Source organism: Otolemur garnettii, unplaced genomic scaffold (genome assembly GCF_000181295.1).
Source record: "Otolemur garnettii isolate 467f Iridium unplaced genomic scaffold, OtoGar3 scaffold00011, whole genome shotgun sequence".
NCBI classification, from domain to species: domain Eukaryota; kingdom Metazoa; phylum Chordata; class Mammalia; order Primates; family Galagidae; genus Otolemur; species Otolemur garnettii.
Window position 1 is genome coordinate 25,574,001 of NW_003852406.1, and position 25,658 is coordinate 25,599,658.

At 40.0% G+C, this 25,658-nt stretch overlaps 2 protein-coding genes across 3 annotated transcripts in view; one reads left to right on the forward strand and one right to left on the reverse strand.

Moving 5' to 3' along the window:
- REC114 (REC114 meiotic recombination protein) overlaps nt 1-22,441 on the forward strand; it is a 94,717-nt gene extending 72,276 nt beyond the window's left edge. Inside the window, exons 3-6 of one of the 2 annotated variants that reach the window (XM_003784487.2) lie at nt 5,927-6,010; nt 13,556-13,768; nt 18,932-19,018; nt 22,199-22,441. In XM_003784487.2, the coding sequence (XP_003784535.1) occupies nt 5,927-6,010; nt 13,556-13,768; nt 18,932-19,018; nt 22,199-22,363 (549 nt within the window). In that variant the 3' untranslated portion in view covers nt 22,364-22,441. The remainder of the gene's footprint in view (nt 1-5,926; nt 6,011-13,555; nt 13,769-18,931; nt 19,019-22,198) is intronic. The other variant, XM_023509964.1, reaches the window with a different exon arrangement.
- Nucleotides 22,442-22,453: 12 nt separating this feature from the next.
- Nucleotides 22,454-25,658, reverse strand: part of NPTN (neuroplastin) — a 70,536-nt gene continuing 67,331 nt past the window's right edge. The window contains exons 6-8 of the mRNA XM_023509963.1: nt 25,075-25,096; nt 24,000-24,074; nt 22,454-23,479 (exon numbers count right to left, since the gene is read on the reverse strand). Of these exons, the coding sequence (XP_023365731.1) occupies nt 24,014-24,074; nt 25,075-25,096 (83 nt within the window). The 3' untranslated portion in view covers nt 22,454-23,479; nt 24,000-24,013. The remainder of the gene's footprint in view (nt 23,480-23,999; nt 24,075-25,074; nt 25,097-25,658) is intronic.

The following is a 25,658-nucleotide window of genomic DNA, read 5'->3' on the forward strand; positions in this document are numbered from 1 at the left end:
TGTATATGAAAACACCACACTGTACCCTGTGATTGCATTAATGTACACAGCTATGATTTAATAAAAAAATCTAAAAAAAAAAGAAATTCCAGTTCTTTTGCTTTCTTCCTCCTTCACAGTGTTCTTTATATTTTGTAGCAGTTCTTTAATCAGCGATTTTTTTTTCCTCTTTTCAGTGCAATTTGAACCCCACAAACCCTGAGCTCTGGGAAAGTGAGTCAGAAATACAACCCTGAAGCTTAAGCCAGGATCTAATTTTTAAATAAATCACCTGGCACGAAAACACCTTCTCACATTTATCAAGAAGTCCTTTTGGTCCTCTGGGCTTGGGGACGAGGTGGATTGTCAAATGGTTAGTCATCAAGTTATTTTTGCATCCTTATTCTCCTATGCTCTTTTCCTCTGAATCAGGGTTTTGTAGCAGGTGTGAACATTTATAATTGTCATTGCTATAAAAGTAAAATGCTGTGTTTTCTTCAAAACATTTATGAAATCGTAACTGGAAGGCTTTGTAAGGTATGGTACCCAACTAAATGCCAGTGACCCCTGTGGTATCTGCCCGGCTGGCTGGCTGGCTGGCTCCCTGGCAGGTGTTTGAAACACTCAGGAAATTAGCTCAATGCCAGAGTCAAACAGATTTGGTAGAGTAAGGGCAGACATAGGCAGTGGTTCTCACCATCCTTTGCTTTCTGACTGTATACATTGAATCTATCCATTTTATTTCAGTCCTTTTCTCTCTTTTTATCTTTATAGCAGCTCTTCATTTTATATGATAATGGGCCAAGAGGGCATGGGTGACTAAAATCTAGGAGTACCCTCCATAATTTAGTTATTTCTTTTTTTCACACATCAAACATTTATTTCTTGCTCACGTTACATGTGCACTGCAGCCGGCAGAGGGGCTCTGCTCCCACGGGCTCTCGCATCAAAGCCGGTCCCCTCCTTCACACCACACGGTCACAGGTGGACTCCGGGTTGTGTACAAACCCCCATTCGGATGGCCCACGGGGGCACCACATGCGATTCTAGCCACTGCTCCTCAGGAAGGCTGATCCGAGGACATGGGTGTGTCAGTCATGTTCCAGAATTCAGTGCTCTTGTTTTCCCTTCAACAGACATGCTGGACACCAAGAAACCTAACTCTTGTCATCACAGAATTTTCAGCAAGGTGGGAGCCCAAAAAAGAGTAAGGAGTGGGACGACAGATGCGCAGACAGAGCCCCACTGGTCCAGCACCCTGGACCCCCACAGACTCGTCAGCCTATTTCCACTCCGTCCTGGGCATCACCTGACCCTGCTGGCCATTCCCTGCTGGAAACTCTCACCCCTCTTGCTGCCACACTGCTCTGTCCTGGACGTTAGTTCTTGGTGTCAGCTCCTACTCTTTTGTCTGATGGTAAATTTGGTGTCTCGTAAAGGTCTCCAGGCGTTTCCTTCCCACCCCATACTATCAGTTCTCAACTATTTTTCTACCTCAACATTTCCATTTTGTCAGTTCCCAAGGCAGTGATTCTTGACCTGCTGGGGGAACAGTACCCCAAGGACCAATGGAAGAAGCTCCCTGGGTGACTCTGACACATTCCCCCTCCTCTTAGGTAGATTCTGTGTCTTTTTCTTTCTTTCTTTTTTTTTTTTTAACCGTATACAGTGGCTGGCCAGGTAGGAGCTCTGTGACATACACAGTTATGTTCAGTGGCAGGAAGCACGATGCACTCTGTGAGTACAGGGCAGGTCACTTACCTACGAGAAAGTCGGTAGGCTGCCCAGAAGAGCTGTTCGTTGACTAAACTGAATTCATCAGATGGATAAGCCTTAAGAGATTCTGACAGGCAGATTTCCACAGAAAGGGAGCCCAATAATCAAAATCTGAGAATTTATGAATGATGAGTGCTTCGGTACACAGGCTTCTTTACTGTATCTCAGCATTAGAATGAAAGAGTTCTTTCTGAATTTGGAGCAGAATTAGTAGGAAGTCAATAAAAGTAAGGTGCTCTACATCATGGGGCAGGTAATGGATCTGCAGTCCTTATTGTTCTGGGAGGCTGAGGCGGTGAGACCCCCGTCTTTAAAAATGGCTGGGCATGGAGCCATGGTGCTCCTGTGGCTCAAAGGAGTAGGGCACCAGCCCCGTATACCAGAGGTGGCGGGTTCAAACCCAGCCTAACCGAAAAAAAAAAAAAGCTGGGCATTGTAGGGGGCACCTACTCAGAGGCTAAGGCAAGAGGATCACTTGTGCCCAAGAGTGTGAGGTTGCAATGAGCTATGATGTCACAGCATTCTGCTGAGGGTGACAAAGTGAGACTGTCTCAAAAGTAAATAAATAAAAATAAATTGTACTGGCATGAAAAATATATATGTGTAGGTCGGCACCTGTGGCTCAAAGGAGTAGGGTGCTGGCCCCATATGCTGGAGGTGGTGGGTTCAAACCCAGCCCCCAGCCAAAAACTGAAACCCCCTCCCCCCAAAAATATATATATACACATACATGTATGTAAATGTACATGTATATGTGTGTGTGTTTTTATTTTTATATATATACATTTTCTTTTAAGACGGTCTCGCTCCATCACCCTGGCAGCTAGAGTGCAGTAGTGTCATCATAACTCATTGCAACCTCCAACTCCTGGGCTGAGGTGATCCTCCTGCCCCAGCCCCCTAAGTAGCTGGGACTATAGGCATAGACCACTACACATGGCTAATTTTTCTGCTCTTTGTAGAGACAATCTCACTCTTACTCAGGCTGGTCTCAAACTTTTGCCCTCAAACAATCCGCCCACTATAGGCTCTCAAAGTGCTAGGATTAGAGGTAGGAACCACCATACCCAAAGAGATATTCTTTGTATTTGCTTATTCATTCACTCAGTAAAACTTACTGAAGAACCAACCTTCCAGCATCAAACACTACAATATATATTCATAGTGAATAAAACAAACTTCACCCTTGTCCTTTGGGGCTTATATAGCCTAGTGAAAAATAGGCCTTGAGAAAATAATCACTACATACACAGAGTGTACACACACATACTGTGAAAGAAAGAGTGTTAAGGGAAAGTGTAACCGGGTGACCTAGTTGAGATTAGGCACGAAGTGAACAATGATTAGAGGTTAATTTGGTAAAAAAAAGTCAAGAGAAAGAGTCAAAAGGAAGAGATAGAGGAAGTTCTAGTGCAAAATAGTTTGGACAAATTGATGAAGAGCCACAAAGAAGGTCAGTGAAGTGCGGTGTCAGGGAGGAAGGCCGCACCCTTTCCCAGATCCTGCTCCTGCCCCTTCCTCGAGTTCTGCCACACTAAAAGGGTATCTGTGTTGGCACAGACGTTCCCACATGCAGGCATTAAGAGGCTTACCCAGTTCAGAGATCAGAGCACTATGAAAGGCATTCTATAGTGATAGCCAGGCGTTGTGGCAGGTGTGGTCCATAGCCCCAGCTACTCAGGAGGCTGAGGCAGGAGGATCACTCCAGCCCAGGAGTTGGCGGTTGCTGTGAGCTAGGCTGACGCCAGGGCACTCTACCCAGGGTGACAGTGAGACTCTGTCTCAAAAAGTCAATCAATAAAAGGCATCTATAGCGAGAGCTCCTCAGCGCAGCCTGCCCGTTTGCTCTCGTCCTCTGGGATTGCGTTTGTATTAACCACTTATTGTTACTCCTGTCAGTTCTTTGTGTAAATATAAGCAAATAAGAATATACATTATTATGTTCCTTTTCTTTCTTATACAAAAGGTATCATATTATGGGCATGGGTCTGTAGCTTGCTTTTTTGCTTAACAATAACCTCAGAGATCAGTTATAGAGCTGCACTGTCCAAAAGGGTTACTAATAACCGCACGTGGCTATGAAACACTTGCAATGAGGCTGGTGCAACTAAAAAGTAGAATTTTAAATTTAATTTAATTGAAATTTAGATTTAAAAATGGAAACAGTATAAAACATTTTCCTACTAAACTCAACTTTATTGTTTTGGCAGGACTACATTTCACTTTAACCATTTGAATAGAATATCCACATTGAGATGTGGTATAAGTATAAAACACCAGATGCGGCTCGGCGCCTATAGCTCAACCGGCTAAGGCGCCAGCCACGTACACCTAAGGTGGCGGGTTCGAATCCCCAGCCCGGACCTGCCAAACAACAATGATGGCTGCAACCAAAAAATAGCCGGGCGTTGTGGCGGGCGCCTGTGGTCCCAGCTACTTGGGAGGCAGAGGCAGGAGACTCGCTTGAGCCCAGGAGTTGGAGGTTGCTATGAGCTGTAATGCCACGGCACTCTGCCCAGGGGGACAGCTTGAGGCTCTGTCTCAAAAAAAAAAAAAAAAAAAAAAAAAACACCAGATGCAAAGACCAAGTACCAAAAATATTTAAACTATCTCATTAATAATGTTTTACATTTTTTATATGCTGAAATTTTTTTTGATATATTTGGTTAAATATTAAAATTAATTCTACCAATTTCTTTTTGTTTTTTGAAGGGATACCAGAAAACTTTAAGTTACATTTGTGGCTCAAATTCTATTTCTACTGGACAGTGCAGACACAGAGCATTCATTACTTTTTGCAGCCATTACATAATTCCATTGTATAGATTACCATAATTGTATTTACCCATTTTGACTTGAGTCATATCTAATCTGCTGTTTTAAAAAATGCAGAAATGCTTAACCTTGTAGATTCATCACTTTGTATATGTGCAGGTTGGTCTGTAATGAATTCTCAGCATGGGGATTACTGGGTCAGAGGGTAAATGCCCTTGTAATCTTGATATTGCCAAATTGCCCTCCATAAACTTCATACCCATTTGCACTCCCATCAGCAGTGTATGTGAATGCCAGTTTCCCTGGATACTGCCGCTTGAAACTACAGTTACCTCTATTTTTTACATTATAATAATTAACACGTTGCTTTCTGCTAATTCTAAGTTTTAACAATAAATCACAAAATGGTTTGCCTAACTTCCGTTTTCAGTTAGAAAAAAAAAAAAACCTAAAGAAAATCTGCTAATTGATGATAAAATTAGCATTTTATAATTGATATTTTTACAAAATAAAAACATAAAAGAATTAACCCATACTGGTTTTCCAGAATGTCAATTTCTAGGAAGTTGCAGCTTTCATCATATTCAGATTTAGGATGAGGAATTCTGTGAGGGTTAGAATGGATAGGAACTCCGTTTTCTTTTGTTACTCTGGCAACCTCCCCAGAGAGGAGAGCAGAAAGGCAGTTTACTGGTAACTGATTCCCTGGATTGGTTTTACTATGTGCTAAAGTGGTTCTAACTCCTAAGTAGGGCTGCTTAACTGAGGACACTGACAACACAGCTGGAGCTGAAGACATTCGCCCTATTAATGAGCTACGGGAAAAGTTCCTCTTTGCACTTTAAGGATCCAACTTTTGAGACTTGTGTGCCCTCTACTGCCCTCTTTGCCTTTTTTGGTTTGTTTTCTCAGATGGAAATAAAGAACTAAACATTCCAGACAACAAATTGCTTCAGATTTTTCAAAGAATCTGAAATTAAGATTCTTGTGGAAAGAAAGCTCACTATGTAGTTAGAGATGTGCCCCAAAAATTAATAAAATTAGGATAATGAAACTTTGGGGGGAATATATGGTCATATTCTGGCAAGTTCTAGAGGCATAGAAATGTCTTTTATAGCAAATATGACTATGGACATTTACTATTTTTAATACTTTTTTGATTCTCAGTATAAAAAGATTGAGAGAACAAAGTTGACTGTTAATGCTGGTCCTGTAGGAAGAGCACCAGGACAGGGGAACTTAGTGCAAGGGCCATCCTTGGGGACTGGTGCTACTGAGCGATTTCTACTGTGCTTAAGCTACAGAATAAATACAGATGCAGCTTTCGCACAGGAAACAGCTGTCCTTCATGTCTCTTTTTGCTTCTGTTGCTAATTTTGCCATTATTTTGTTCCAGGAAGGATTCTCACTCATTGGTTGCAAGAACTGGTTGAAGATCGTAAGACGTGTGGACTGTCTGTTGTTCGGAACAACAATAAAGGCAAGATAAAGTGGGCTGTGTAGCCAACCATATTTGAGCTAATGATCATGCTGTGTGGTCTGGGGGAGGGGGGGAGGGGGCACTTCCCTTTGGAGGAGAAATGGTACTGGGAAGGATACACATCTTTTACAAAAGGTTTGCACTATGAGCAAAACACGAAACAAGGACTTTAGAGAGGCAGAAGCCTCGTTAGCAAGAGACTTTGACTGATTTGTCAGCACGCACGTGGCTAATGGAGCTGTGCAGCCACTCCCCATGCCAAACACAAACGGGAGGAGGTGGAGTGCTTCATTGTGTGGCTACTTAGAACTTTAAAAAGGTGTATATTTTGGGCAGTGCCCATGGCTCAAAGGAGTAGGGCACCAGCCCCATATGCCAGGGGTGGCAGGTTCAAACCCAGCCCTGGCCAAAAACTGCAAAAAAATAAAGTGTATATTTTTGGCTGGGAGGCCGAGCGGAGTGGATTGCTTGAGCTCACCAGTTCGAGATCAGCCTGAGCAAGACTGAGATCCCCATCTCTACTAAAGATAGAAAAACTGAGGCAAGAGGATCACTTGAGTCCAAGAGTTGGAGGTTGCTGTGAGCTATGTATGATTCCACAGCACTCTACCCAGGGTAACAGCTTGAGACTCTGTCTCCAAAAAAAAAAAAAAACTGTATATTTTCAAATGCTTTGCTGAGTATGTCTTTTCATTTTCTCCTTTTTAAATACTAAAAAATTCCCTTTCATTTGCTCTCTAGCTGTATTAAACATACAGAATGATCCTCATCAAAGAATCATGCAGACAAATCACCTGATTAGTCAAAAATATAGAAACCGACCTGTTAATATTCACTGAGTTAAAGATAATATTTAGATTCAGGTGAAAGACACTAATTTTGATGGACCCATAGACTCTGACAGTTGGAAGAGGTCTTCAAGAGCATCTAGTGAAAAGGTCCACAGACCCCCAAAGGGTCCCCAAAGAATTTGAGGGGGATAGTCTGTGAACTTCCATGGATCTTCCACTGACCTCTAATTGAAATTTATTATTTTCTTCCATTTATGAATGTAATTTTAGACCTTGTCACCAGTGGAAGTCACAGATGCGCCGATATCACATTGCAGTTGTTTCAGATATCCCAAATGACATTTATGCTCATGATTGCCTCAAAATTAAGGTATTTATTAGTCCTTCTGCTAGATCTTTTTATTGAATACATTAATAAAGAAGCATATATGTCATTACTTCACAAACTAGTGTTTTAATATTATCAAAGAATTAGGCTGCTTCTTGGTCTTCTCACCTCCAGTCTAGGACTAAATCATGCTGAATTGAATGTATGGATCTTTTAAAACGTTATGCCATGCTATTTGCTTGATATTTGAGTTTTAATTTTTCTCTTTTTTTCTTTTTTTTAATTGAATAGTAACTATGTACATTAATGCACTTCTGGTGTACAGTGTGGGGTTTTTTTTTTTTTTTTTTGAGACAGAGCCTCAAGCTGTCCCCCTGGGCAGAGTGCCGTGGCATTACAGCTCACAGCAACCTCCAACTCCTGGGCTCAAGCGAGTCTCCTGCCTCCGCCTCCCAAGTAGCTGGGACCACAGGCGCCCGCCACAACGCCCGGCTATTTTTTGGTTGCAGCCGTCATTGTTGTTTGGCGGGTCCGGGCTGGGGATTCGAACCCGCCACCTTAGGTGTACGTGGCTGGCGCCTTAGCCGGTTGAGCTATAGGCGCCGAGCCCAGTGTGGGGTTTTCACACACAATCTGAAATACTTCCATCAAACTGGTTAACATAGCCTTCATGTCATTTTCTTAGTTATTGTCATTTTTCTAATTATGTTATTATTAAACCTTTTAACTATGAAAAACAAAAAGCCAACCATAATTTGACCACTCAAAAATAATCTTGAAGTTTTACTAGGCATATCTATTATGTCAGTCAGGGTTGTATTCAGATGCATGTACCAGAAAACTCGGCTATACTGGCCTAAATCTAAGTTTCTTTCTTTTTTTTTCACATTACAAATTCAGAAACAAGCTGTTGCTAGTATTGGCTCAGCAACAGAACAACGTCCAGGTCAACATTTCTCTCCCTCACAGTTCCAAAGTGGCTGCTTGCCCCTCCGTTACGTTTCTACTCAAAGGAGGTCAGCTTCATTTGTCCCTTTTATAAGGATGGTATAATCTCTCCTGTAAGTCTCTCCACCTCCCTCAACCCCCTGCTTATTTGCTTGTGTGTCTTGGTCCCAAACAGTGTAACACAGCTGTCCTAAACTGCAAAGCTTGGTGGTTAACCAAAATCAGTGTTTGGCTTTTCCATCCTCTGTCGTGGATTGGCGCCTAAGTGTCTGCCAGCCAGGTAGTTTATAAAATTGGGATTGTAGTACTCTGTATCGTCTTCCTTTTGTCATGTAGCCTTCTATCAGGAACATTATACCAAGTCATTGCATAGTCTTTGACAACATTCTTAATGGCTACCTGGCCTATTATAGTTTGGATACACAAGAATCCGTCTAATTCTAAGGTTTTCACAACTATAAAAATGTTTTTTCTTCTTCTTTTTTTTTTTTTTGAAATAGAATCTCACTCTGTCATCTGAGTAGAATGCCATGGCATCATCATAACTCACAGCAACCTCAAACTCTTTGGCTCAAGAGATCCTCTTGCCTCAGCCTCCCAAGTAGCTAGAACTACAGGCACCTCCTACCACGCCTGGCTAGTTTTTCTATTTTTAGTAGAGACAGGGCCTTGCTGTTCCTCAGGCTGGTCTCAAACTCCTGAGCTCAGGCAATCCTCCTACCCCTCAGCCTCCCCGAGTGTTAGGATTACAGGTGTGAGCCAGTGCACCCAGCCTGTTTGATTTTTATAAGGGTTTATTTACAGGATTCTTGAGCTAGACATCCTTGATGTTTGAACTTTTTTTTTGGTAAATATGCCCTCCAGATTGGGTGTCCCTGCTTCAACTGCACTAGCAATGTGTAAGAATGTTCATGTATTCAGATTCTTTCCAATAAGCAGATATAATTTCAATTGAAAAACTAGTTTCGAATTAATAGGAAGAAATGAACGCCTTCCTTTAATTTACGTTTCTTTGATAACTAGTGAGAATGGAAATGTTTTGCTAGACATCTGTGTTTCTTTGTATCACCTGCCTGCTGCTTTGGCCTCATTTTCTTCTTCAAACTATATAGGCACTGTATGTATACAGTAGTTTGTGTAGTTGTATAATTCTTATACATAATATTTGGGTATGTATCATATGGCTTTTTAAAGAATATTTAAGGCTGGAAACTTCCACCTGTTTTTGTAAATTGTATATATATATATTTTTTTGGAAACAGAGTCCCACCCTATGCCCTGAGCAGAGTGCAGTGGTATCATAGCTCACTGCGTCCTCAGACTCAGGCTGTGGGCATCCTGCTGCCTCAGCCTCTGGAAGCCGCTGGGATTACAGGCGCAGTGGTGCTGGCTGCGTATTTCTTTTTTTTTATGAGTGGGGGTCTCATTCTCACTAAGGCAAGTCTTGAACTCCTGAGCTCAAGCAACTCTCCCTCCTCAACCTCCCACAGTGCTGGGATTACAGGCATGAGCCGCGGCAACTGGCTGTAAATTGTATTCTTTATCCCAAAGATATTTCCAGCGACTTCTTATTGGATTTTTCTGAGTAAATTTTGCCTCTGGACTAAACTATTATTGACTCTGATAATTTGTCAAATTTTTTAATTTCTAGGAAATTAACTTTATAATCTGTAATAATTTTATTTCCAATGATCCGCATTTCTTGCTTTCTCCCACTTTCCTGAATGAGACCTCCTGGAACAGAGTAGTTATATGGATATAGGGTGTCCTTGACATCTTCCTGACTTACATCAGAAGTAATGTTTAGACATCAATTTTTTTACCATGTAAGGGAAATACTCTTTCAGTCATAAAAGTATTATTTACTAATACTTTCATTGGGACTACACATCAAATTTTATCAAATGCTTTTTGACACCTATCGAGATAATGATTTTTTCCTCCTTTAGTCTTTTGATTTATTAATATTGAATCAACAGATTCTTTTTTTTTTTTTTGCCTTACCTGGCAAAGGTATATATGTTATTAGTTCTGTTGCACTAGCAATGTAGTAAGAATGCTTCTTGACTTGTAGAACGTGTTTTATATTTACCAAGTATTATGCAATTAGCATTATTGTTTAAACTGACAGATGGAAGAAGTGGAATTTTCATTCCTTTAATAACAACTTTATATAACTTAAATTCTGTGGGTAATAAACATTAACTTCTTTTTTCTCTGGGCTAAATAAGTAGATTGAATAAACTCTCCCTACTATCTGTAAGGTGAGATTCTTTGCTTTTTAGCAATTCTGATCCAATGGTCCTGGCTAACATGTGCCTCCCTCTCTGAAGGGCACTCTGGTCACAGGAGTAACTGAAACCACAGTCCTCTTTACTTTTCACTCCCAAAGTTCCTTCGCTGGTTAAGTCATTTTTTCTGTACTTCCCTTCACATTTTTTACAGTAGAGGAGTTCACTGTTAGTGCTGGTGAAAACTGCTTCAGCTGAGGTCCTTGTGGTGATGGAAAATTTCTGAGTGATGAATTTAAAACCAGCAGGAAAACCTACCAGGTCTGTGAGGTCTCTGGTGTCCCCTTGGCTCTTCTCATGGTACTAACTGGGCACCACATTTTCCAGCTACGACAATGCTTTGTCACAGCTGCTGCATAGCCTGTGGCTTCAGCATCTGTGTGTGGAAAGGCTATTCACACCTGTGAGTTAGCACTTAGTAGGCCTACTCCCTCCCAGAAAGTGAAGCTCTGATTTTTGTGAGTACATGCAGATAAGTGCAAAGAGATGGCACTTATCTTTCACTCTGGTTTAAAAGGGAATTACCTGTCAGTTGTTATAACTTGAAATGAAGTGTTCTGAAGTAGGGTGGGGGCACCTTACCATATAAGCCACCACTTACAATACAGTAATTATGAGCCATCTCACTAGAGAACGTATTTGGGGTGATTCACGACTGTTGGTACACTTGAAAAGCTTTCACTTCTCAGCAAGGAGCTCTTTCTGACTTTGAATTAGGCATAAGAATTAAATTTCATCAAGATTTTCAACCTGGCAGTCCTTTTTTGTTAACCCAACAGCAGGTTTCCCATTGTGGCACGGAGGATGAAGCATGGGGATGTAACTAATTTTCAGATTTTTCCTGATGTACCTTGGTTTTATCTTGAAGTGGTTATTTCTGGCTTCAGATGATAAGCTCAAAATCTATCTGAGAATTTTACAGAGGCAAGCATGGAACAGGACATCGGTTAAGCTATCAGATATTTAACCTACCCTGTCACTTTTTGGAACTGCACTCCAAAGGAACCCTAACTCTTCAAGCTGATTCTATGTACACTCACATGTTGACACCTTTAGACCAGTCGGACTGGTCTCCGACTTTTGTCTTGCTCGCATACTTAGCGTCTGCTTGTGCTTACAACTTCTCAGTGAGCTATGAGCTAACAATTTCTAACATAACTGTTTCTCAAGAGGTTAGTTACAGAATCCTAATAGAAATGGCTACTATAAAAGTACATGTGGTCATTTGGGGCCTAAAGTAGGGTCAGTCTGAAACAGCTAATTATGTGTAAACAAGAAGTAAGCTCAGTTTTACAAAAGAAGATTCATGGTATCATCACAAACAGTGTGTACAGTTAGTTCCCCTTCCCCAGGAAAGCTCGCTTTCAGGGACTTGCTAATTTGGGAATTGTCTGTCCAAGAGAAAAATGGCTAAGAGCATGAATAGACCATACACAAAAGAAAAAATACAAATGACCGATAAGGATAAGAAAAATATTCAACCTCACTTGTATACAAGAAATTATATTTTTTAAAAAAAACTATTAATGTAGTAGGTTGACAAAAATTAAAAATAAGAATCTCCAATGCTGGAAGGGGCAGAGCTATGGGTACAGAGACTGTTGGTGGGAGTAAATCTGTCCTATCTCGTCCCATGGCAGTTCGGCATTGTGCAGCAGGGTGCGAAACGCACACACCCTTGGATGCAGCCAGTCTGCCGTATGTGCTCGAGTGCCTGTGAAAGCCTGTGGTCAGTAACAGGAGAGAAGCTGGAAATACCCTAAGTGTTAAAGGAAGACTCTTCAGCCATTAAAAGTAGTCAATATACTTCTATTTTATACACTGTTTAAAAATAAAATATTAGGCTACAGAATAGCAGTGTAGAAATATATACAAGGGATGCCAAAAATATATACATACATTTTAAGAGATCTTGTTGGAAATCAATCTAAAAGTATATAAACTGCAGGTAAAATGGATGTGTGTAGCATGTCTGGGTACACTTGACACCAGGACCAATAATGGTACCTTCAATTCAACTTTGAAAAGTAACACATAGATAACATCTCTAATTATGTGTATAATTTTTTGGTACCCTCTGTATATACTACACAACCTATACATTATATGCATAACCTATAAAGTATGTCTATATTTCCTTCATATATTTTGGGTGGAAGGGGTAATGAAATGGGTTACTTTTACTAACAGTGTAAATTGTGACTAGGAAATCAAGGACTGTTTGTTCATAGGAACTCAGAGGACTTTGTCAGCTGTGGTTAGAGATGTTTCAAGTTAGCCATGTAGTTTATATTCTGAAGAAGTGAAAAGGACTGTCGCTATGCTGAGCTCAGCACCTGCATTTCTTTACTAAGAGACTGAACAAAGGTGTACAGGACATATCCTGTTTGTGGCTTTTATTTAAGTTGACTCCTCTAAACTAGGCAGAAAATTAGACTAGAAAAAGAAGAAAATGCTTCTAAAATGATGGCTTTATATTATTACAATCTAGCCCTATTTTTAAACTTAAAATCAAATAAGTTTGATGTAGTTGACAAATTAAGAATTTTAATTGCGCCTGTCCCACATTTGCTAATTTGCCAAGGAATCTAACTCATATAGCAAATTAAAGGCAACGTTCCACTACGTGGTCTGTGTGGTAGTCTGGCCTCTTTGAGAATAAAGGGCACTCCACGTTATTAACATGAGATAGCTTAGAACCCTGCCTGTTCCCTGCTCCCCAATAAAGTTCACTGTCCTGTTTAATGTGGCATCTGACCTGGTTTCCTCTTTTATTTACTCTGTTTAGAAGAATTTTGTTGAGCCAGAACTTTACTGTATTATCTTTACTGATTTTCCACTTAAGGAATTAGAAACTATGAAATCTTTATTCCTAAGCAGAACAAAACAGGGGTCTTCTGCAGTCAGCATAGTGACCTCCTTGTTTTTATGACGTAGACTATTCCATTTTTGTTGATTTCAGTTCCCTGAGGACAATGAATGTCCAAACAGCTCCCAAAAGGGAAAAGAAAACAAATTACTGGGCTTTTCTATGTCTGTGCCAACAAGCAGGAGTGACTACTCCCTTATCCATATATAACTCTCCCCTCCAAAGAAAAAGGAACCACTCCCTAGAAAACCTCATAGTAAATAAAAGCAAAGTGTTATGTTAAGGGTCTCTCAGGATAACTTCTGACTTGTCAAACAGAACAAGAGTCGCATGTTTCGAGTACAGTTTAGTGGAGAGTCAAAGGAGCAGGCGCTGGAACACTGTTGCAGTTGCGTGCAAAACCTGGCCCAGTATGTAACCGTTCAGGTGCCCGATGGAATCATCCAGGACCTTCAGCCAAATCCTGGCCTGCTGAGACCAAGTGAGCACCAACAGAAGGACTCTGCAAAGAGCATCCCATCACGGTACAAAGTAAGTAGGCTTGATGTGTGGCTATACATACAAGACACCTGACAGTGTAATGCGCTATGGGGGAGGCCGAGATTGTAATGCAATCCGTCAAGTCCATCAGGTTTGTAGTTTTAAAAGGTATCTTATGTCTTATGTTGAGTGACTTCTTAAATTTGAGACTGATACTCACTGTCACCACCTATAATCTTAAAATGAGGGAGTCCCAGCTGCGTTCCAGGTGTCATGACAGAACAGTGATCCTCCAAGTGTGCTCCATTGATGCCTTCATAAGATCCCTTTCCATGGGGCCAACCAGGTCAAAAGTAATTACTTTCTTAATATTTAAAGACATTATTTGAGGGTGGCAGCTGTGGCTAAAAGGAGTAGGGCGCTGGCTCCATATACTGGAGGTGGTGGGTTCAAACCGGGCCCCAACCAAAAATTGCAAAAAAAAAAAAGACATTATTTGACGTTTTCACTGGGTTAACAACTACATTGATGGGACAAAAGCATCATGAGTAAAGCTGCTGTCACCTCAGTACAAATCAGGTAGTGGCACCAAATTGTCCTAGTAGTCATCATTCTTTAGTCACCTGCAGTGAAAACAAACTTAACAAAATAAAATGACCCTGCATCCTGCAGGACAATGGTTGTCTCAAGGGAAAGCACCTATGTGATGTTCGTGTTATGAGCTGAACTTGCTTCTTTTTTCATGAAATACCATTATTACTTGAAAGAACAATGGATTGTCTTGTCATTCAAATTTGGTTACCTGGCAGACATTTTCTCAAAAATGAATGAACTGAGCCTATCATTTCAGGAAAACAACTGACCATATTTACCAATAATGATAAAATTTAACTTTCAAGTAAAAATTAGAATCTTGGAAAATTTCTGTCATGTGGGCTTCACACCTTCCAACCCAGAAGACTTTTTTGAAGGTGTTATTAATGAATGTGATAATTTTTTCATGAATCAATTACATGGCAAAATGTGTCAATATTTGAAAGATAAGTGTAGTTCAGTGAATCAGTATTCTCCAAATGAGCCATGCATAGTGCTACAAAATCATTCATGGATAAAAGAGCTATTCAAAGTGCAATAGGTACACTAATGGACTGTAATATAACAATATAACAAGTTGTTTGCTATGGTTTCAGATTCTGTATCACAGCTAACCTTCAAGCAACTATCATTCACTGTGTTTTGGTGTCATACAAAGGAACAGATGTCTGAAAAATCTAAAATAGGCCTCCCTTCTCCATTTACGTATCTGTATAAGGCCAGATTTTTTCATGTACTTTTTTTCTTTTTTGAGACAAGGTCTTACACTGTCTCCCAGACTAGAGTACAATAGCATCATCACAGCTCACTACAATGTCAAACTTCTGGGCTCCAGTGATCCTCCTGCCTCAGCTTCCCAAATAGCTGGGACCACAGGCACCTGCCACCATGCCTGGCTAATTTTTCTACTTTTTGTATAGATAGGGTATCATTTTTGCTCATGCTGGTCTTGAACTCTTGGCTTCCCAAAGTGCTAGGATTATAGGCTTGAGCCACTGTGCCTGGCCTCTTCATGTACTTTAACCAAAGCAACATTATTACAGTGGACTGAATACAGGCAGCTCTGAGAGTTCAGCCATCTATTAAGCTAAAGATATTTGCAAAAATCATACCATGTTTTGTTTTGGAAAACATAATTATTAATATTAACATAATGGTTTATTATTTTAATGATCAGTATTTAAAAAATTCTGGTTAACTTCTAATGTAAACAGCAGATAGATGTAATTCAAACAAAAGTTCTTAGAGGGCCTCAATAATTTGTAATAGTGTAAAGGGGTCTTGAGATCAAAAGTCTGTGCAACTCATTGCTATAGAATTTTTCAGAAATACAGCATTTCTTTGACCTAGTCCCAAACATTGTTAGAATAAGCATCTACTCTCAGGATACAATTTGTTTCAAGTTTGAGAAATAATTTCCTAAAGCTTATTTTTCTTTTACTTCATCCTATTGGTTTCCCTTTACCTAGACGATTCATTTTGCTATTTTATCACTAAGGTTTTTGTCATTCACAATTTATCTAAGGTGAACGTAAATTTACATTATGTAGTAGCAAGTCTGTCTTTAAGCGGGTGCTGCATGACTTCCTCTTGAGTGTGTTTAGTTTGCCAAACAGATTTTGGTGCTGGAGAGTCCTTTCTCTTCTTCTGAGTTTCGTGAAGGTGCCTTAACATGAAGCTGCTCATCTCACAAACACTGGATCTAGTTTCAAACAATATGCCTCGTTGACTTCTGCTTCATGATTTAAGAATCCCCTCCCTACACATGAGATGGGGTTTACTGTAAGTTACTTTATTGCTTAGGATTCTTTGCCCATTAAGTAGATTTCCTCATAGTTTTATGAGAAGACAGACAGTGGACCCAATGCATGGAGTGCAACAAGGACCCAGCAGGGTCCCTTAGAAGCCCTCAGATTTGAAAAACATCTGCTTAGGCCATAGTTAAAATTACAAGGGTGGGGAGATGTAAAAACTAAAATATGTGAAAACATATCAGGCTAGAACCTCATCAGGCTACACAGTTATCTAAATATTAAAAATGCCAGATAAAATGAAGTCGTAACACGTAACGCACAGGCTGAGTTGTGAGCTACAGCAGCAGATGAAGGCTCCAGCTCCCTGATCTTATTGGTTCCAGATGTCTAGGTAGAAACAGCCCAGAAGTGGTTAGGAAACTTGCATGTCTTTTCTTGATTCTATATTTAGGGATCTCTGACCTGTAATTTGGTGTTCTGTGTAGAGCCACAGGTTTGAATTCAAAATTGATCTAGGTTAGAATCCTGCCTTTATTTCTTTGTAGCTGCCATGGTCTTGTGCAGTCCACTGAACCTCCTCTGTAAAATGGTGAGATGGAGATGCTGTATAGAAAGCACCTTGAATGCCTGCGAATGCAACCTAAGTAACACCCATTACTACTATCATTGACAGTACTGCTACTTTTTCATAAGTGCCTTCCCTTGCAAATGAGCAGATTAATTTCCTGGTCAATTAGCTAGGGTCAGAACCTCCACAGCCAAGAGGGGACAACGACAAGATGAAGTATCTGACGCTGTAGAACACAGACAAGATAAAGGCTCTGGTCTGATTCCAGAGGGCAGACATCATGAGGCACTCCTAGGACATTCTAGTCTTCCTAATAAAACATTCCCAGGTTTGCTCTTAACTGTTGCCGTGGAAACTTAGGATTAGGTTCCATTTCTCAGAATCCATCTTAATAGTTGTGAGGATGGCCAAGTCTGGTCATCACACTGCTCTTCTGTATTCAGGTGTATCATTTTTCTAATACCTATGTGTTTTTTAGTCTAAAATGGTTGGCTGTTCCCTTCTTTGCAAATAGAGATAATTCCATGTCTATTTCAAGTTCTTGAGTCATTTCCTGGCTCACGTTTAGTTTTTACTTTTTTCTCAGCCTTGTAATTTTGTTAATTGTGGCCTAACCAGGTTTCTCAACCTGAGGGCTTCTAAGGCAACCCACCCCACCCCAGAGAGGGGGTTGGCTGGGACAGGAAAAAGCACAGCAGCACCTAGGTGAACTGTTAGCACAAAAAGTCTAGGAGAAGAAAGTAGCCAGAGCTCCAGCTACTGTGCACAGAGAACCTTCCGTCTCTATGCCTTGCAGGGTTGACTACTCCCAGAGCCCACTGGCCTCAGGTGCCTTAGTCGAGTTTGGCTCTTGATTACAGAGTTTGCAGCAGGTGATTTTGGCTGGCACTTTTATTAGTTTGAGGAACGTCATCATCTGAACTGATCTGTATCCTAGGAAAGCATCAATTATCAGAGCTGGCAGAAACTTGAGGCACTAGAGGCTGACTTTATTTTTACAGATGAGGAAACTGAAGAAACTGAACAGAGAACTGGGGCTTGTCTGAGGGCTACTGATTATGGAGTCCCTTGGCCTCTTGTTCATTTTGACTTTAAAATTCTTGACTAGTTCTTTTCTGTCCTTTCCGTCCTTACTGTCCCTCCCGAGCACCTCCTCCCCTTTTTTGGATGCTTCCAGATCTAATCTTCTACTCCTTACTGACTGGCAATAGTCAGCTCCTCTACAGGACATGAGGTACAATGCGGCACGCTCTTCCTTCTGGCAGTCAGATACTTTGCTGGGGGACAGAGGCGCCTCCAGAGGGGGCCTTCCTCTCTCCCCGTATTATACTGTGGGTACGTAGCTAGTGTGGGACACCACTGCCTGTCTGCAGATAGTGCTACAGCAGCAGGTGCAGGTATCCAAAGCTTAGCAGGGCCTGCAGAGGCTGGGAAGGAGCACAGAGAGGGCCCTTCGTGCCTCCAGACCTCCTCTACCGGGTTCATACCATTTGCCTGCAAAGCATCCTGTGGTCTTTGAGACAGCATGGTCCCCAGAGCATGCCTGCACATCCTGCCCAGCAACAAAGCCCTTCAGTCAGCCCCTCCCTATGCACCTGATGCATTTATGCACACCTCTGCTCCAGCATCACAATCCTCATTTTACCTTTTAGGTTCTCACAAAGCTGTGGTTTTTGGAGGGCAGGACCTCTGTCTTACTCTTTGTAACTCCTGTCCCTGTATCACCCCCCTATGTCTACTATATTAGTAGATAAGTAAAATCCCTAAATATTATATATAACTCATAGAACTCATTCATGTCTTAAAGGAGATTTTAAAAAACACCAGACCTGGTTTTATTAAAAACATAGTTGTCTCAAAATTATAGTGCTTTCCCTGTTTTGCATTTGTAAGTAGACGTGTATTATATGAATAATGATTTTTAGAAGTAGATGAATCATGATCATCAGAAGCTGGGCCCCAAAGGGTGCTGTGGCAATGGTACTTGCTTTCACCAGTGCTGGGCCTCTGAAGACAGAAGAATGCCCCAACATCTGCCAGGGAGCAGTCTGCCAGATGCTGGAGGACATAGGTCAGGAGCCACAGATTTAAACTCTTCATGTACTTCTGCTATGATAAACCAAGTAACCTTGCAGTTAAACCAAGACAGACCTATGCTGATGACTATTTCTACCCCTTCTACTGATATTCACTCACATTCAAAGAAAAGAAAAAAGGATGTTTCCACTTCTTTGATGGTTTATGGCATTTATGATTATGTTCAGCTAATCATAATCCTAATTATGTGTTTTATTCTAGTCCTACCAGCACCTGGAAGAGCAGGCAGGTCTCAGAGCTAGCCCAGGCGCACCAGAGGGAAGGACGTCAGTGACACAGTTAGCTCAGGTAGATCCTATTTCAATCTTCTTGTCACAAAAAACAATGACCCCTAAGAATTTGGATCCATCTGTATACTTCCTTATTGTACAACAGAAACCTAAAAGGGTTACTATAGAACAGAAATTTGTAACCAGTGTACCGTGGAACATTTTACAGATTAAATTACTTTATTTTGGATCAACAAAATTTAAGTAAGCCATGGAAGTTTAACTATAGGTTCAAGTGCATAGTGAGATAAAACAGGTTGAAAAGCACTGCTCCAGAAGAAGAGACAGGCCATTTTCACTCCTGTTCGGAGATTAGACAGGATGGCACCTACTTGAGAACTGCCATCCTGAGGAAATGAAAAGAGGAAGAGTGGCTGAGTATTTGAGAGAATTTAATCATCTTTCCCCCCCAAAAAAAGAATAAAGGGAAGAATTCAATTTTATTTTGATATTTGTCTTAAAACAGTTCCCCAAATTTCATTTCCAATATTGATCTGGAGTCGGATCTAAGATGATTTCTGAAGGGGCAAATTTTCAGTCCTAGGATCTAGATTCAATTCAAAACCTCTTCATTCAAAATCATAGTGGCTTAATATCCACACTGCTAGGAGCTCTGCAGGGACTTTGTCCCCCCACTGCATTTCCAGCTGCACTTGGCAAAGGTGTTCACACCCATAGCTTGTGCTTCTCACAGAACTGAGTATTCTCTTTAATGCATCTATTGAAACTGTGCTAATAGTAACATAAAAAAGGAAAATATGGGTATTTTTTCCATCTGCCTTACCACTAACTCGAAATAAATGGACAATAATATAAAATGAAGAATTTAAGAGGTAAGAAGACTAAATAAGAGTTTGTGTTTATTTCTTTTAATAACCCAGAAACTGTGACAGAAGAACCTAAAGAGCCTATTTGTCTAGCAGTGGGGCAGTCTTCATAATGCCTATATTTGTATTAGACTTGGGGGTTAACTGAACCCAAGCAGCTGAGGACACCTGAGTTACAAAAACACAAACAACAAAACCAAGGCAGGGTTTGATGTCCTTATTAAGGAAATATTAGTTGCTATTAGTTGCTATAAAAGTTAATTTGCATAGTAAGGAAGAACCATGTACCAAGGAGAAAATGCATGAGGCCTGGAGCTCAGATATATCACTTATTTGCTCTAATCATCTGGACAAGTCAGTCTGTGAATATAAGTTGATAAAACTTTTTGGTAGGCATTTTAGCAATATATACCACATTCAATTTATGTATTTTTTTATAATTCCATTTCAACCACACCAATACACATGTTTATCACAATGTTTATAATAAGATGCTAGGAGGTTAAACCAGGGGTTCTCAAACTTTTAAACAGGGGGCCAGTTCATCTCCCTCAGACTGTTGGAGGGCTAGACTGCGGGGCCTGGGACGAGTTGGCTGCTAAGCAAGACAGGCAGTGGCGGCAAAAACACTCAGCGGGCCAGATAAATGTCCTTGGCAGGCCCGCGCATGTGGCCTGCGGGCCGTAGTTTGAGGACACCTGGTGTAAACCATAAATGGGATAAAAATGCAATCAATAAAAGTGATACATAGATACCTATGTATTGACATCGAAAGATATTCACAATATATATCTAATTCCTGTAAACACACCTTAGTTTGGAAGGGTGTGCACTAACATGTTAATAGTGGCTCTCAGCGGAAACAGAGCTCCGTGTTGTTTTCATTTTCTTTTTTATACCATTAGGCAGTCTGAGAAGCCATTATGAATTTATAAAAGTAAATTTCTATCACAGGTAGTTCCGAGAAAAATGTCAGTTGTATATGTATGCATGCTATCCATAGAAAGAGAATAAAACCACCACCTACCTCAACAGAATTAATGTGAGGAGTCAGTGAAATGTCCACACCAAAGCAAATGACCACACAGAGCTGGAGCCCCTCGTCATATGGGACTGTGGATCCAGAGCTGCCAGATATTCCAAACTGTCAAGCACAGTCAGACTTCTATTTCAACTCTCCTAATATTTACATGTTGGCACCTTACTCAACTGGTTTTAAAACACTGCAGGTTACCAAAGAAAACATACAGATGGCACATGTGAAAAGATGCTCAGCATTATTAGTCATTAGGGGAATGTAAATTAAAACCACAGTGTGATGTCCCTGCACACTTACTAGAATGGCTGAAATTCAAAAGTACTGATGATACCAAGTGCTGCATGGATGAACAAATAGAACAGAACTTTCATATGCATTGTTGGTGGAATGTAAGATGGTACAAGCCATGGATGTCCACCACAGATGACCACTGGGCAGTTTCTTACCAGGTTAAATATACATTTTCTATATAACCCATTCCTGGGTATTTAAGAAGTGAAATGAAAACCTAGATTTATGGCAGCTTTATTCATAATTGCAAAAAGCAAAACAACCTAAGTCCTTTAACAGGGAACTGTAGCACATCCAAACAGTAGAATACTTAGCAATAAAAAGAGATGAACTACTGATAAATTCAGTGACATGGGTTAATCTCAAATACATTATGCTAAGTGAAAGAAGCCAGGTTCAACAGACTATTCTATATGATGATTTCATTTATATAACACAGTGGAAAAGGCAAAACTGTGAGGAGTAGAGAGATCAGTGGTTATTAAGTCTTAGGAATTTGACCACAATGGGTAATATGAGCAAATTTTGGGGGGAGGCGATGGAAATAATCTGTATTTTGACTGTGGTGATGGTTACATGACTGTCAAATCTCACAGATGGCCAAAAACAAAGTGTGTTGGTGAGCTAATTGCATCCTTTGGGCAATTTGTGACCTCTCTTTCTTACATTCCGAACCCAACCTCCACATAGAGAACCATTCATACCCCTTCTACCACCCATGCTGTGGGGAAGGTGAACCAGTTCATCCGTTAATAGGTTTCTTATTGATCCATAGGATGTTATCAGCATAGTTTTCTTCATCAAAGCAGAATCTCAATTTTGCAAATCATTTAAGCAATACAGTTGAAATACTTATAGATACAGGTTTATCTCACTTTCTATGTATTCAGGAAATGTATATACAAAATTATAAATGCAATAGTAAAAAATACTATGTAAAAGCAGCCTGTAAGGCTAATGAACCCTAATTTTCCTTAAAGCATTGTTTTTCTGTGTTCTGCCCTGTAATCTCTAATGAACTGTTCTTCTGGTGTCCCCACAGTCTCTCCTGGCTTCAGAGGAGCTGCCCCTTGTCTATGAGCAATCTGCATGGGGTGCGGAAGAGTTAGGCCCCTTTCTTCGCTTATGCCTCCTGGATCAGAATTTTCCAGCATTTGTGGAAGAGGTAGAAAAGGAACTTAAAAAGCTGACAGGGTTTAGAAATTAATGTTCTCTCTACATATCTAACTCAGGAACTTCCATAAATGCTTCTTCCTAAAATTAAAGAAGATATTAGAATAAAGAGTATTATTCCAAACACCTTTTATCAATGTTTTATTTTTAAAAACAGGTGAATTCACTTTTTTATACATCATTGCACTTCAACAATTACACAAAACACCAATACCATGCATCTACAGTTAACGTACTGCATGAGAACCCTGTTAGGTTATAAAATCTACCATCAATCATTTAAATCAATGTGAAAAATACAGTGTCAAACCAAAAAGTATAACTATAGTTGCATAGAGTATCACCATGCTGTAACATTTCAAGGTCATGGAAAACAGAAGGAAAATTATAAAAGTTTGCCTTGATTGAATGTACAAGAATAAGGTTCAACACATCAGTGCAAAAGGATTTCAGAATTTACATGATTTAACAAAAGAAAAAATCACATAAAAAGCAATCATGTGTATGTATATACTGCAATTCATTATACCCATTCAGTGGACTATACCAACTTCTTAATAAAGTCTTAGGTTAAGCCCTTAAAATTAAAGATTTCAGTTTATATTATTCATCTGTATATACCAGAACTGCACATTTCCTCATTTGACAACATACAATAAGGAATGAATATCAGCAGCTTAAAAATGAAACAAGCATTTACTTTATTCTGGATTTCTCCCACCCCCAAAAATATAAATATATATATTTATATACTGTATATATCTGTAGGTTTTGCTGTACTTTACAAAAATGTATCACTAGATGGCAGCAGTGCATTTTAGAGCTTTGCCAATTTAACAGCTGCATTAAGTAAAAAATGGCGCATGCACAATCTGATCCTCAGAGGACCTTTTCACTTCTATTTAAATATTTTAACAAAGGAAAAAAAGCAACATTCACAGCACATCAAGCCCAAAATAGTTTACACCTTCTACATTGAAGCATTGTTTAAAATGTACCTGGCTAGGTCACCCTTACAGGAGAGGCTAAATAAGGCATGCTTTTAGACAGTTGTCGTGGTGGTGCTCACTTGAAAAGGGGAGAGAACCAAAGAGGTCCAAGCGGAAAATTTAGCAGGTCATGTTGCCACCAGTTTCAGGAACCTAAAAATCTGAGAAGACGGATTTCAAATTAAAAGGGAGTATATGAACAGTTACTCAAACGCCACCAAAGTGCCATGTAAAGTAAGGCCTTGGTTCCAATAGCATGCTCAGGGATGTGGTGTGAAATTCTGATCTCCATGTGCCCAACAGGAGGCTTTCTGGCCCTGCTACTGCCTGGCCACCATTCTTATCTTGCCCTCAGAAGCAAGGCCTGATAGACCTCTAGGAATAACCCACCCCATAAGGTGACAATGTAATCTTTAACTCTTTTTAAAGATACAAGTAAATAGTAGCTCAAACTATTTATTTTTAAACATCATACATATTCTGAAATGGCATTTATGTAAATAGTTGAAACAATGCAACTGAAAATGTTTCCAGTTGCTAAACTGGGAGGGTAGAACTTTTATCAGCATCAGCTGCTCTGAAATGAACCCAAAGACCTTACAACATAAGACCAACTACTGAATTTGTAACAAGGTCAACAGAGCACACTCATTTGAAACTGCTAAAGATGACCATACTTACATTATAAGCAGTACTTAATTTGTGTTTCTCTGGCGCAAATTTTTATCTTTGTGATTGTTGGTAGAGTTGGTTTTCCTTTGGAGGAAAAATTGCATTACATGAGTTAAACTCAGTAACAACTTTTGAAAGTATTAACACATGGAAATACAGGGACTCTTTCACTTACTGCCATCCCTGGTGTTAGTGCATAAAAATATTCCTTATGTAAAGGTATATACAGGTTGAGTATTCCCTACCCAAAATGCTTGGAACCGTAAGTGTTTCAAATTTTAGCTTTTTTGGATTTTGGAATATTGGCATTATACTTACCAGTTCAGCATTCCTAATCCAAAAATCCAAACTCCAAGCACAACTCAAATGAATATTTCCCTTGGGCATCATGTCGGCACTTAAGAAATTTTTGGATTTTGGAGCATTTCTGGACTATAGATTTTTGTATTAGTATACTCAACCTGTATCTACCTTCATTAATCATCCTTTTGACTCCCAGGGCAGACAATATACTATGATTTCTAAACTATAATCCAATTACTATAAAAGTGAAAGTAAATTTTTCTCCTCTGAATAGTCACTGTCTATCCTGACTGGTAAAAGATAGTCACAAGCTGGCAATGATATAGTCTGAAGCACTGCAGTCACAAGCTATGTACTCTGATACTTAAATAATTTGAGCACTGTCTGCCTGCTTCTCCTTAAAGTCCTGGAGTGATTCCATACTTGCAGCTCCATCTCCCTTGGATGCCAGCATATCCGAGAGAGATTTGTCTATGCTATGTCCAGCTTGAAATTAACAAAACTAAAAGCCTTGGATACGCTGGTCATTTCCCCTGCATTGTCAGTTTAAGCATATATAATATGCAACTGATATGTATGACTACCAAAAACAAGACTATACAAGCCTGTCCTGGGAATCAAATAGTCTTTAGTCAAATCCACGTCAGATTAAAAGGTCTACGCTGCAAACTTCATTTTCACTCACTATCTTCCTCTACAATCTTAGCTACTCCATTTCATTAAATGCAAATACAACATAATTCAGTCAAACTATTGAGTCAATGTCCAAAAAAGTACTTACATTGGCCCAGCTGGTTCATCGTCTGCATTGGTGTTCAGTTTTTTAATATTCCATGAGAGATAGGAGAAGAAAGGAGAAAACTGTTAGGCTCTGCAAACACATTAATAGAATAGCAAGTGCAAGTGGCAGACATGGCTGTTCATAGCATTTATTAAAGGCCATTCCATCTGGAGGTGCAAAACACTCATGAAGTTGTTACTTCTAGATTCAAGTTTTAATGGCAGGTATGTTGTTTCAATGGTTTTAGTTAACACTTTGAATGCTTGTCATGAAAAACTGCAACTGTAGCGGACAGATAGGCTGCAATATCATTATACTCATCTTGTCCCCAAGTTCCAGTGGTTCACTCTTAGATGAGAAGACAAACCAACATTTCAGTTGTAAAATCCTGCTGTTTGTTTTCTTGTGGTGAACGCATGCAGTTTTGGCTCAACCCTGCAATGTAAATGGATGTGCACATTCCATACATTTAGCTACACATCCTCACTTCCCCAAAGGGCACTCTGTTTTTCTTGCTATTTTGTAATCTTTAGGAGAGTCTTTAGTCTGGAGAATGAGAATGAGGAAGAGGCAGCCACAATAGT